Source organism: Plecotus auritus, assembly GCF_963455305.1.
Source record: "Plecotus auritus genome assembly, chromosome: 1".
In the NCBI taxonomy this organism is placed as follows: domain Eukaryota; kingdom Metazoa; phylum Chordata; class Mammalia; order Chiroptera; family Vespertilionidae; genus Plecotus; species Plecotus auritus.
This window is the reverse complement of record NC_137770.1, coordinates 64,526,519-64,540,976: the sequence shown is the minus strand read 5'-3', so window position 1 is coordinate 64,540,976 and position 14,458 is coordinate 64,526,519. Positions and strand designations below refer to the sequence as shown.

The window sequence follows — 14,458 nt, the reverse complement described above, 5'->3', positions numbered from 1 at the left end:
ACACTAACTAATGGGAAAAATAGATTTAAATTTTAATTTTCTGGGTTCAAGTACAGCATTTTTTCTATTAGCAGCCTACCACTAAATTATGGGCAATAAAGAAACAAAATGTGCTCTTATATTAATCATATAACAATAACTGACACAAGTTTTAGAGTCAGCATGCTGAAGCATGCTATATTCTAGAGTATCATTTTTTCATATTATATTGGTAATTAAAATTATATGTGACTCAGTTATATTTTATTCCAGTTATAAAATCAGTATTATGCTAGACAGTTTCTTAAAAAACTTGTTATATATAATCCTAACAGATTTGGTGGGAAAGTAAGGTTTCTCTGTTATCATGGGAAAATATAAATTTGGGATCCAGATCTAGAAAAGAAACTTAAGATAATGAAACTCTCCTGATTCCACAAATTTCCCTAGGTAATGATCTTTGTAGAATTGGTATGTCACTTCCTGTGCCTCATTCAGCTCCTAACAATATCAGAAATACTCTTACCTAGAATTACATTAAAGCGCTACTTGAATACTTTATATATAAAATTGGTAACGCCCATTTCTTCATGGGATAGGGTGGCACACCTTAATGCTTACACTGTGATGCCCTGGGTTGCTCTATTTTCCATTCTTCCAGATCCAGGGGCTACACAGCAGTCATTTATATTCACCACTTTTTCTAGGTTCATGTATTTTCTAAAGTAAGATTTATGAGCTGCTTACATCCATTCTCTTATTGTTTTCCAGATAACCAACTCTATCTCTTTAATCCTAATCAGAGTCAACCTTTCTGAATCAACTGAGGACCCTCTCTCTAAATGATCTGCAGACTGGGTCCCAAATGAAGACCTCCTTCAATGTCACTGACTTGCAGTGGGCTTTCTATTTATTGTTTATTAGCAAATGCTAGTATTAAATAAAGCTACAACTTTATTATTCACTATATTTGATTTCACTAATCTTTTTATGATTAAATGAAGACCCAGATTCTTTGAAATCCATATTAAAGTCTTAATCCTGTGAAAGAACTCTTTATTTCAAAGAGGATTTCTTACATGTGTGGAATATTAAAAAACCAATATTTCCTCTGGAAAGGATCCAGAAAATAATTTTTTGTACCAGTGCTACCTCTACTGAAAAATGAATTATGCTGCAAATCAACCTAAAAAGGAAGTTTGAAAAATATCATTATACCTTAAATTTATGGAGAAACCACCACCAAAAGGAATCATGCAAAAGAGCAATAGAGGCTTCTGAGAGAAAATAAGTCCTCCAGAGTTTAGCAACTTTTTCCTACAAAAAAGGACAGATGGGGATCAAATTAAAATACATTATAAAACATGTTAATTAAACAGGCTTTGTAAAGAGTATGTGTTCAATATAAATTTAATGTAGGGCTCTATTGTAACATTAAATTTTATAGTAGCCACTTTAAAAAAGTAAAAAGTAAAAGGTGAAATAAATTTTAATGACATTTAACCAACTATATACACTGAGTGGCCAGATTATTATGATCTCTGAATGCATAATAATCTGGCCACTCAAAAAAATATATATATATATATTCATGCCTGGTGCATGAATTCGTGCATGGGTGGGGTCCAGCCAGCCTGGCCAGGGGGAGGGGACATGGGCGGTTGGCCGGCCTGCCTGCTGGTCAAACTCCTGGTCAAGGGGACAATTTGCATATTAGCCTTTTATTATACAGGATATATACCGAGTGGCCAAAATATTATGTGTTCAGAGATCATAATAATCTGGCCACTCAGTATATATTTAAAATGTTACCATATGATTTAAAATATATTAATTAAATATTTTATAATCTTTTTTTGTACTAGGCCTCTGAAATATACTGTATAATTTATACTTATAGCACATCTCAATTTGAACACCAAATTTTCATCATACATACTAGATCAATATTTAGACTTCATAAAATACATGCTTATAATTTTGTTTCAACCATAATCAAAAGTTCTTTGATAACTGAATCAAGTATTAGTTTTGGAATTTATATATAAATTAAAATATAATTTAAAAATTCATCTCTGTCATATTAGCAACATTTCAATAACCACATCTGGCTAGGACATATGGAAATTATAGTGTAGGCTAGGATCAAGAAGAGCAAAAATCCAAGATATGCTACAAGCTCTCTTTTATAATGAAGACAGATAATAACAATCATGGACTTCTATCCCAATCAACCCCATTATAACTCTAGACCTTACCTAAACATAGAGCTCTCTTTAAGCAATGGATCTAAATTGTCACATAAAGTTAAGTCTATTTACCATGACTATTACAGATTGTAAATCTTGGTTTAAAGAGGTATATTCAATAGATCATTTTATCTTATTCAACTAAAAGTTTTTAAATACCAGATTCAGTAGAGTTTAAGATTTCTTTTAATGAAATACATAGATATAAATTCTTCTTCCTCAAGTACAAGTCAATAACAACAAAAACACATCGTGCAAACTTTTATGCTGAGAAGATTATTTATCACGAATTCTGTGGGGGCACTTCTCTTTCACTTACATTGGTAACAGCATCATCTTAGATTTGGTACTTCCTAATTATAAAGAACATATGTAAAGTACATAAAGAAAAAGTAGAAAATTGAAATACAGGGGGAAAGATGAATATTTTTGCTTAAATTATTTGCATATTTCAAGCAAAGATGCTTTTTACTATAAACTAATTGCATGGTTGATCTTAGTCTTAATTTTGGTTATGTTTATTATCACTAACTTCCTTTTTTCCCCCAGGAAAATTCCAAATTCTTTAAAATATATCAATAGTCAAAACAACCAAAAATTGAAAATTGGAAAAAGAAAACCCAAACCCAGCTTAAAAAGCTAAATGGTTCTCTCCTTCTCAACACCACCACCCTTCTAAATTTGTGATACTTTTTTGATTCCAGTACCAGTAAATGTAAATATATTTTAAAACCTACAGATTATCTGACTTGGAACTTTTTCTCCTAAATTAACTCAGGTTGGAAAAAAATTACTTCTATGTTCTCTTGAATTTCTATTTGTGTATGTAAGTATGCTTATGGCTCAGCTTTCTCCTTTTAACTATATTACCAGTATAGGCCCTTTATTCACAATTCAATTCAATAAAATTTTTACTGAGCATAATCTCTAGCCAAGGTTCTGTTCAGTGTGATACAGAGGCTAATATATACTTTTGTTCATCAAGAAGTTTAATCTGTGGCTGTATGTACAGGAATGTGTTTGGATGAGGTAAGGAGAATTCAGTTATTTCAGTGAATTCCCACTGAAATAAAGGGCATAAAACAGTAGTTGTTTAACCTTCTCTTTCTGAGTTTCAGATCCATAAATTCAATCCTTGTAAGTTATTATAAGCATTTCTTTTGTTGTTGTTGTTTTCTTTTTAATTAAATTTATTGGGGTAACACTGCTTAATAAGCTTATATAGATTTCAAGTGTAAATTTCTATGATACATGATCTGTATATTGCATTATGTGCCCATCACCCAAAGTAAAATAATCTTCCACCACCATATATTTGGCTGCTTTTACCCCTTACTATCCTCCAACCTCCCTTCCCTCTGGTAACCACCATTTTGTTGTCTGTGTCTATGAGTTTCAGTTTTATATCCCACATATGAGTGAAATCATTTGGTGCTTTAGCTTTTTCTGTCTGACTTATTTCACTTAGCATAATATCCTCAAGGTCCATCCATATTATTGCATTTGGCAGTATTTCATCTTTTCTTATGGCTGAGTAGTATTCCATAGTATATATGTACCACACCTTCTTTATCCAGTCGTCTATTGAAGGACACTGGTTGTTTCTATGTCTTGGCCACTGTGAATAGTGTTATAATGAACATAGGGGTGCATATATCTTAGGGAATAAATGTTTTCAAGATTTTTGGGTAGATTCCCAGAAGAAGGATTGCTGGGTCATATGGTAACTCGAGTCAATTTTTTGAAGAACTACCTTACTTTTTTCCATAGTGGCTGACTCAGTCTACAGTCCCACCAGCAGTGAATGAGAGTTCCCCTTTCTCCACAACCTCTCCAGCACATGCTAAGCCAATGCACACTAGCAACCTCAGGCCCCTGAGGCAGGAACACAGAGTCTAATACATTCTCTTCAGGTGATCAGGATGTAAATCATCACTGGTCTTTCCTGCCAGACTTAATACTCAAAGGATTAAACCTTGCTTAAACATTTAATTTGTCAGATCTGTAAGTAAAGGTCTGATTCATTAAATCATATTCTCCAAATTTATCATACAAAAATACAATATTTACATACATCAAAGTTATGGGCTTTTAAAATAAAGAGATAAATTCGTTCAGCATCCAAGTATCTGGGTAGTTGAGTAAGCGCATTTGTTTTGAATCCTGCAAAGTTGCAACCCTAGAAAGAGGAAATATCACACAACAGTAATTACTTCACTCTTTTCAGTTAGCAGTCTTAGTAGGAGACAGATAAATACTTAATAGTTAATTATTTTACTTCTTTTTGTGAAAATAATAGAAAAATATTTATTCTACCTAAGCAAAATCTTCATACTATCTGTTTCTCTAAAATTAAGACCCTGATATGTTTACATGCCAAATCCAAAAGCAAAAGAAAATAATATTGCAGAACTAAATTAATTAAGAATTGATCAAATAATCAAGAATTTTAGCTACACATAAGGAAATGGACTGAGCAGGAAAAGAAAGTTTCTGCCTGGCCGGTGTGGCTCAGTGGTTGATCACAGACCTATGAACCAGGAGGTTACAGTTTGATTTCCGGTCAGGGCACATGCCCAGGTTGCAGGCTCGATCCCCAGTGTGGGGTACGCAGGAGGAAGCTGATCAATGTTTCTCTCTCATCATTGATGTTTCTATCTCTCTCCCTCTCCCTTCCTCTCTGAAGTCAATAAAAATATATTTTCATTTTTTTAAAAAAACAAAGCTTCTATATCTGTTCCCAACTCTCTCTCCGATGGTCCCTAACTCTATAGCCAAATCTGTTATTACAAACATTCTTTTACTTCCACATAATACCTTGATGCATAATATCAAAAAACAGAAATTTTAAATACCTCTATATTCCTCGTTGTTTCCATTTCATCAGAAAGCTGGAAAACATTTAAAATAAAATCTTTAAAATCCTAAATAAAAGAATTTTTATATTTGATAAACTTGCTCAGTTAATGTGTGTGTGTGTGTATCTCCTACTGAAGCCTAGAATGCTGTCGCTGGGTTAGATGCTAAGAATACAAAATGGCCCTTACCCTCAGAGCTAGTCAGAGTTCAAGAATGGAATAAGGTACATATATAAACAGAACACAAATAGATAAGGGCTATATCATAAATGCAAACAAACTACTTACTGCAGTTTGGATTCAATGCAAACAGGCTCTGAGGTGGAGTTAGTGTTCAAAATGTTTATTGGGAGTGCCTTAGGTTCATTATCTATGGAAGGCAAGGGAGAGGCAAGGTTGGGAAGATAGAGAAGTCAGCTATGATGCAAGTCTAACAGCCTCCAATAATCGTAAGAAGAGCTCTAAAGATGAAAGGACCCATCATAGTTGTCCTGCATTGGGTTGAAATAGCCAGTTCTTTCTGCATCCAACTTGATCAGCCATTGGATGTGGGTGGTTCCTGAAAGAGCTTGTCCTCATGAGTTCCGTATAGGTGAGGCAATCCCTAACGGGGCTGACAGTGCCCTAACAGCACTCCTAGCAGCTAGGTCCTTCCTTGAAGGAGAATCTATGTGGAATATCTCCATGTTTACCGTATTACTTTACACAGAGATTAAGTAGCCTTCTATATACATTATTTTTTGATCATCTAGACATGTTGATATATTGTTTACTAATTTCCATATCCTTACTTCCTCCAGGAATACCTAATCTTACTTGTAAATTTTACACATACACACACTATAGAATACATATTATTATAGAGGAGATGACATAGGAAACACACTTGAAAGGATAATAACAGATTGCTAACAGAAGATTGCTAGGAGAATTACATTACTGGCATTTTAAAAAGTGTGCAAAGGAATAAAAAAGAATGACTAGGGAAACTAAAATCATTATGATAAAAAAGAAGGCTACAGCCCTAACCAGTTTGGCTCAGTGGATATAGCGTTGGCCTGTGGAATGAAGGGTCCTGGGTTCGATTTTGGTCAAGGGCACATGCCTGGGTTGTGGGCTCGATCCCCAGTAGGGGACGTGCAGGAGGCAGCCAATCGATGACTCTCTCTCTCATCATTGATGTTTCTATCTCTCTCTCTGAAATCAATAAAAATATATTTAAAAACAAATAATGAATGCTGTATGCTTGAGAGCTTTAGATATATCTGATCAATAAAGATAGGGGTCAAAGTTAGGAAGATGTTAATGTTAATCTCAAAGACCTGGCTTTATTCTGCAGGCAGCAAAGAAACACTGGACATTTTAAAGGAGCAGAGTAATAACAAAACAAGGTGTTGATCATACAGTCTGGGAAAGATACCACAAAAATATAAATAACACATGCTAAAATCCTGATTAAAAACCCAAATATAACATATTTAACAAAATAATTATTAAAACTTTTGTTAGTATAATGCATTTAAAGATCATTTCAATAGATTCTGAAAGCCATCTTTTATCAAGTCAGAAATTTAAAAAATTAAAAACCACAGAAATTATAAGGAATACCATAATTACCCGTATCCTCATGCCCCCACAATCTAGAAAGGATTACCGCTGATATTTTAGTATTGCTTAAGACTATTTTAATGAGAATATACAAAGTTTATATATAAATATACATAATAAAAGTTTGGATCTGCTTTCACAATGATTTCTAGTTCCATTCATGTGTTCCTCTTTCTTGAGATAGTCATTATTATTTGTTTTGTTTGTATCTCTTCCATTTCATTAAAATACTTTTATACACATATGTATATTTTATATATATATACATATATACATATATATATATACACACATATACACTGAGTGGCCAGATTATTACGATCTCTGAATGCATAATAATCTGGCCACTCAGTGAATATCCTATATAATAAAAGGCTAATATGCAAACTGTCCTCTCAACCAGGAGTTTGACCAACAGGCAGGCCAGCCAACCGCCCATGTCTCCTCCCCCTGGCCAGGCTGACCGGATCCCCACCCATGCACGAATTCATGCACTGGGCCTCCATATATATGTGTGTGTGTGTGTGTGTGTATATATGTATATGTGTATATATGTGTGTGTATATATATATATATATATATATATATATATATATATATATATACTGAGTGGCCAGATTATTATGTGTTCAGAGATCATAATAATCTGGCCACTCAGTGTATATATATAGACCTTTTTGTGTATTTTTAAAATTTAGAGAAATGGTATCGACTGTACATATCCTTTTGGTATATTGCTTTTTTTCCATTCAGTATTATGTTTTAACAATCTACCAAAGTTGTTATTTATGGAACCTGTTGGCTTCCACACAGCATTCTTTTTAATGATGTCTGGAGGTGCCAGGTAATATTAACACAGTTCTTCTTAAGTTTTATTTTCAAATGAAATATGTAACTGCATTGTATTCATAGCTATGATGTCAAAATACATAGGCATTTGTTAGATTAGAAAATTGAAATTTAACTTCACTGTCTTGGTAAACAGTGAGTGCGTTCTTTTTTTTTTCTTCCACGCAGCATTTCTACCAACCTAACTATTACCCTCGGCAACATATAAATAATAAAAGATCAATAAAAGTTCACAGGCTACTTTTACCAAACATACAAGGAACAAGTGATATCCCAATATCCCACAAGCTAGTTATAGAATGGAAAGAGAAAGCTAAGTAACTCATTTTCTGAGGTTAGTATAATTTTGATAACAAAGCCAAAAGAGATCATCGTATCTTATAAAACAGATTAAATAGTATATCCTAAGATTATAAAAATGGTTCGACTTCTAAAAAGCTATTAATGTAAAGTGCCATATTCACAGATTAAAGCTGAAAGTAGCTTTGCTATTCATCACAGTGAATTACTTTCCTCTCTGCTTCAAAACATGGAGATTTTTTTTCAAGTTTTTGAGCAAAGGGATACCTATCTATATCTAATCTACAGGCATACCTTGGAGATATTATGGGTTCAACTCCAGACAACCACATTAAAACAAATATCACAATAAAGTGAGTCACACAAATTTTTTTGTTTCCTAGTGTATATAAAAGTTATGTTTACACTATACTGTAGTCTATTAAGTATACAATAGCATTATGTCTAAAAAACAATGTACATATCTTAATTTAAAGTACTTTATTGCTAAAAATTGCTAACCATCATCCGAGCCTTCAGGGAGTTATAATCTTTGCTGGTGGGAGGTTCTTGCCTCAATGTTTATGACTGCTGACTGATCAGGGTGGCTGTTGCTGAAAGTGGGTGTGGCTGTAGCAATTTCTCAAAATGAGACAACAATGAGGTTTGTAGCATAGACTGACTCTTCCTTTCACAAGCGCTGTCTCTGTAGCATAAGATGCTGTTTGATAGCATTTTGCCCACAGCAGAATAGGAGTCTATCCTCTCAAACCCTGCTGCTGCCTCATTGACTACATTTATGTACTACTTTAAATCTTTGGTTGTCATTTCAACAATCTTCACAGCATCTCTACCAGCAATAGATTCCATCTCAAAAAACAACTCTCATTGCTCATCCATAAGAACCAGTTCCTCATTCATTAAAGTGTTATCATGAAATTGTTGCAATTCAGTCAAATCTTCAGGCTCCACTACTAATTCTAGTTCTCTTGCTATTTCCACTGCATCTGCAGTTACTCCTTCCACTGAAGTTTTGAACCCCTCACCATCACCCAGGAGTGTTGGAATCAACTTCTCCCAAATTCCTGTTAATGTTCATATTTTGACCTCTTCCCATAAATTAAGAATGTTCTTAATGGCATCTAGACCTGTGAGTCCTTTCCAGAACGTCTTCAATTTACTTTGCCCAGATCCATCAGAGAAATAACTACCTATGGCAGATATAACTTTGCAAAATGCATTTCTTAAATAAGACTTTAGAGTCAAAATTACTCTTTGATCCATGGGCTGCAGAAGGGATGTTGTGTTAGGAGGCATGAAAACAACATTAATCTTGTACATCTCTATCAGAACTCTTGACTGACCATGTGCATTGTCAATGAGTAGTAATATTTTGAAAGGAATCTTTTTCTGAGCAGTAGGTCTCAACAGTGGACTTAAAGTATTCAGTAAGCTATGTTTTAGATAGATGTCATCCGGGCTTTGTTGTTCCACTTACAGAACACAGGCAGAGTAGATTTAGCACAATTCTTAAAGGCCCCAGGATTTTCAGAATGGTGACGGAGTATTGGCTTCAACTTGAAGTCACCAGCTGCGTGGTTCGTGAAGCCCCTAGTAAGAAGTCAGCCTGTCTTAGACCTCCTGGATAACTTGCTGCAGCTTCTACACCAGCACTTGCTGCTTTACTGAGCACTTTTATCTTATGGAGATAGCCTGTTTCCTTAAAACTCATAAACCAACCTCTGCTGGCTTCAAATTTTCTTCTGCATCTTCTTCACCTCTCTCAGGCTTCCCAGAACTGATGCAAGTTAGAGCCTTGCTCTGGATTAGGCTTTGGCTTAAGGAAATGTGGCTGGTTTGATCTTCTATACCAGTGGTCGGTAAACTCATTAGTCAACAGAGCGGCAAACTGCGGTTTGCGAGCCGCATGTGGCTCGTGAGCCGCAGTTTGCCGACCACTGTTCTATACAGACCACTAAACCTTTCTGCAGATTAGCATAAGGCTGTTTTGCTTTCTTCTCACTTGTGTGTTCACTGGAATAGCATTTTTAACTTTCCTCAAGAAGGTTTCCTTTGTCTTCACAGCTTGGCTAACTGTTTGGTGCAAGAGGCCTAGCTTCCAGCCCATCTCAGCTTTCGACATGCCTTCTTGATTAAGCTTAGTTATTTCTGACTTTGGATTTAAAGTGGAAGACATGCAACTTTTTCTCTCACTTGAACATGTAGAGGCTATTGTGGGGTTATGAACTGGCCTAATTTGAATATTGTTGTGTCTTGGGAAATAGGAAGGCCTTGGAGAGGGAGAGAGGAATGGCCTGCAGTGGAGCAGTCAGAAAACACACATTTATCAATTAATTTTGTTTTCACATGAGCATGTTTCATGAAGCCCCAAAGCATATTACAATAGTAACAAAGATCATTATTCACAGATCACTATAACAAATATGAGAGTAGGAGTCTGAAATATTGCAGCAGTTATAAAATGTGACAGACACCTGAAGTGAGCAAATGATGTTGAAAAATGGCACTGATAGACTTGCTTGATGCAGGGTTACCATAGACCTTCAATTGGTGAAAAACACAATACAGAGTGAGACAAAAGTAGGTTTAGAGTTTTTCATATGAAAAATAATACAATTAATAAATACTAACAAGAATAAATTCACGTACTCACAACTGTAAACCTACTTTTGCCCCACTCTGTATTTGCAAAGCTCAATAGAGCAAAGTGCAGTAAGACAAGGTGTGCCTGTATGTCTAACATACATCTACATCCATAGCTATATATCTTTAATAAACTAGAAATAAAAATAAATTTCATTAATCTGAAAAAAGATAGCTATCTAAACCTTTAAAAATTAAACTTAATATCAAAGTACTACTAGAATTCTTTCTGAGTCAGAGACAAAGTGAAAAACAATCCTATATAATAAAAGCATAATATGCAAATTGTCCCCACAACCCAGAGTTCGACCGGGAGTTTGACCAGGAGTTCCAACAGGGGGACAGGGCCGGCTGGCCAAACTCCTGCAGTCCCTCCCCTCGGCCAGCTCAGCCCTGATCGGCCCCAATTGGGGCAGGCCAGCTGGACCCCACCCGTGCATGAATTCATGCACTGGGCCTCTAGTGTTGAATAATGTCCCTATACCAATATAATTTTCTATATGCTAACAACAATCCACCTTGATAACATAATGGAAAAGCAATCTCATCAACATTATTAATAAAAAATTTAAGATATCCAGGAGTAAATTTAACAGGGAGAATGTAGAACTTATATGAAGAAAATCACACAGGTTTACTGTTGAAGCTAAAATAATGTCCTTATGTTCTACTCTCTTACACAAAAATAAACACTGTATGGATTAAAAGATTAAATACACAAATATGTAAGAATAATATGAGAACAAAGGTAAATATTATGTTGACTGTGTGATGAAGAAAGCCTTCTTAAATATTATGGCACTGAAGGCAGAAAATTTCAATAAAAATTATAGATTCATGAAAATATAGTTCTATGTAGCAAAAAATACTTTTCAATTAAAAGGCAATAAAGTGGTATTAACATGTGTAACATGTATTACTGAGAAGGGTTAATATTTTTAAAGCATAAAGAGCTCTTAGAAATAAAAAAAGGACAGCTAAAATGGCAAAAGATCATAAATAGGCAACTCACAATAATAAAAACACAAAGATGAATAAAAACTTTAAAAAATCAATATTGTTAGTAAAATGTATGAAATTGATAACATTATATCTATCAACTCTGCAAACATTTAAATATATAATACAAAATGTTGGCAAGAAAATGGGTGAGATTGATCACAAATTTTATTGTTACAAATACAAATTGGTACTACTTTTCTAGAGAACAATTTGTCAACATGGGTCAAAAAATTTAGATTTTCATATTTCTTCTCCCATGTGTCTCCACTTCAAGAAATTTATCTTAATACTCATGGGTAAGCACAGTCTTTAGCTCTAAATATAGTCACAGCAGCTTTGTAAATAATAATGAATAATGAACAGTAACCTGAGAATCCAGAAAAAGGGCAATTACATTCATTTATTTTTTCAATACTGTAGAAAAATATTTATTAATAAAAATTCCATAATACATTTAATTCACTATATGTATATAAGTTAATAAAATTTTTCTAAAAATTTAAATTAAAGATAAATCAAAGTGACAATTAAATAGTGAGGTATATGTAATTTCTCTATAAATAATAGAATTAGAATTTTTATCTTTTTAGTGCTTATCTATTTAACTTTAAAAAATGACTACCTTAGTCATAATCAGGAAAATAAATAAAAGTAATTTTGAAATTTAAAAAGTAACATTAACTAAGGTGGAGAGACTAATGGTGGCACTTTGTCTTTATAGCTTTAACATTATATAATTTTAAATGTATTTTTGAAAAGGACTAAGTTTCTAATAGTAATTAAAAGCCAATTATGATTCTAGTCAAAATCTCAAAGAGATTTTTTAAATGACAAAGCAATTCTGAAGGTAATACAAAGAATTCTTAACTTTTTTATTTATTGAATTTATTGGGGTAACATCTCTTAACAAACTATAGGTGTACAAGTCTATAATGCATCATCTGCATACTATATTGTATGTTCACCACCCAGTCAAGTCTCCTTATGTCACCATTTATTGCCCTTTTACCCTCTATCGCTCCCACCCTCCTTTTTCTCTGGTAATCACCATACTGTTATCTGTGTCTATGAGTTTGTTTTTTTTTGCTTAATTCCTTCACCTTTTTCACCCAGTCCACCACCCCTACTCCCAACAGCTGTCAGTCTGTTTTCTACATCTATGAGTCTGTTTCTATTTTGTTTATCTTGTTCATCAGATTCCACATATAAGTAAAGTCATATGGTATTGTTTTCCTTTGACTGGCTTATTTCACTTAACGTAATATTCTCCAGCTCATTCCACGCTGTTGCAAAAGGTAAGATTTCCTTCTTTTTTTACAGTTGAGTAGTATTCCATTGTGTAAATGTACCACTGATTTTTTTTATCTCCTCATCTATTGATGGGCACTTGGACTGCTCCCAAATCTTGGTTATCTATATAATAAAAGCCTAAGCTACCGTTATGGCGTAATGACCAGAACAACTGGTCACTATGATGCACACTGACCACCAGGGGGCAGACACTCAATGCAAAAGCTCCCCGGTGGTCAGTGTGCTCCCACAGGGGGAGCACTGCTCAGCCAGAAGCCGGGCTCATGGCTGGCGAGCTCAGCGGCAGTGGTGGGACCCTCTCCTGCTTCCATGGCAGCACTAAGCAGCAGAGAGCAGGCAGGCGGTAAGGAGCGAGGGGTCTCGGACTGTGAGAGGGCGCAGGCTGGGCTGAGGCCCCTCCTCCCCACCGCCCAGTGCATGCATTTTGTACACTGGACCTCTAGTTGTAAATAATGCTGCAATGAATATACTAGGGGTGCATATATTCTTTCAAATCAGTGTTTCGGGTTTCTTGGGATATATTACCAGAAGTGGAATCACTTGGTTATTTTTAAGTTTTTGAGAAAATGCCACCTGTTTTCCACAGTGGCAGCACCAGTCTCCATTCCCACCAACAATGCATGAGGTTTCCCTTTTCTCCCCATCCTTGCCAACACTTGTCTGTTGATTTATTGATGATAGCCATTCTGACAGATGTGTGGTGATATCTCATTGTGGTTTTAATTTGCATTCTCTGATGATTAGTGACAGTGAGCATCTTTTCATATGTCTGTTGACTATTTGTATATCCTCTTTGGAGAAATATCTATTAAGGTCCTTTGCCCATTTTTTAATTGGATTAATTTTTTTTTTTTGGTGTTGAGTTTTATAAGTTCTTTAAAAATCTTGAATATTAACCCCTTATCAGATGTATCAATGACTATGTTCTCCCATTTCAATGGATAATCTTTTCCTTTTGTTGATAGTTTCATTTGCTGTGCAAAAACATTTTAGTTTTATTTAGTCTCATTTGTTTCTTTTTAATTTTGTTTCCCTTTCCTGAGAAGACATATCAGAAAAGATATTGCTAGGAGAAATGTCTGAGATTTTACTACCTATGTTTCCTTCTAGAATTTTTATGGTTTCAAGTCTAACATTTAAGTCTTTAATCCATTCTGAGTTTATTCTTGTATATGGTGTAAGAAGGGGTCTAGTTTCATTTTTCTGCAGGTGTCTAATTTTCCCAATACCATTTATTGAATAAACTATCTTTACCCCACTGTATGGTCTTGCCTCCACTGCTGAATATTAATTGACCATAAAAGCATGGATTTATTTCTGGGCTCTCTATTCTGTACCACTGATCTACAGTTATATGTCTGTTTTTATGCCAGTACCATGCTGTTTTTATGCCAGTACCATGCTGTTTTGATTATCATGGCCTTGTAGTATAGTTTGGTATCAGGTAGAGTGATTCCTCCAACTTTGTTCTTTTTCAAGATTGCTGTGCTACTCGGGGTCTTTTGTGGTTTCATATAAATTCTTGGAATATTTGTTCTAGTTATGTGAAATATGCCATTGGTATCTTGACAGGAATAGTATTAAATCTATAGATTACTTTGGTTAACATGGATATTTTAATGAGGTTAATTCTTCCTATCCGTGAACATGGTATATGCT

At 34.5% G+C, this 14,458-nt stretch overlaps 1 protein-coding gene across 1 annotated transcript in view; it reads right to left on the bottom strand.

Annotated features, from left to right (window-relative positions):
* The window catches only part of FAM227B (family with sequence similarity 227 member B), a gene marked incomplete at its 5' end in the record, with an annotated part of 208,610 nt that overhangs the window by 181,782 nt on the left and 12,370 nt on the right, over positions 1 to 14,458 (bottom strand). Inside the window, 3 exon segments of the mRNA XM_080643141.1 lie at positions 1,198 to 1,296; positions 4,303 to 4,407; positions 5,084 to 5,119. Coding sequence (XP_080499267.1) covers positions 1,198 to 1,296; positions 4,303 to 4,407; positions 5,084 to 5,119 — 240 coding nt within the window.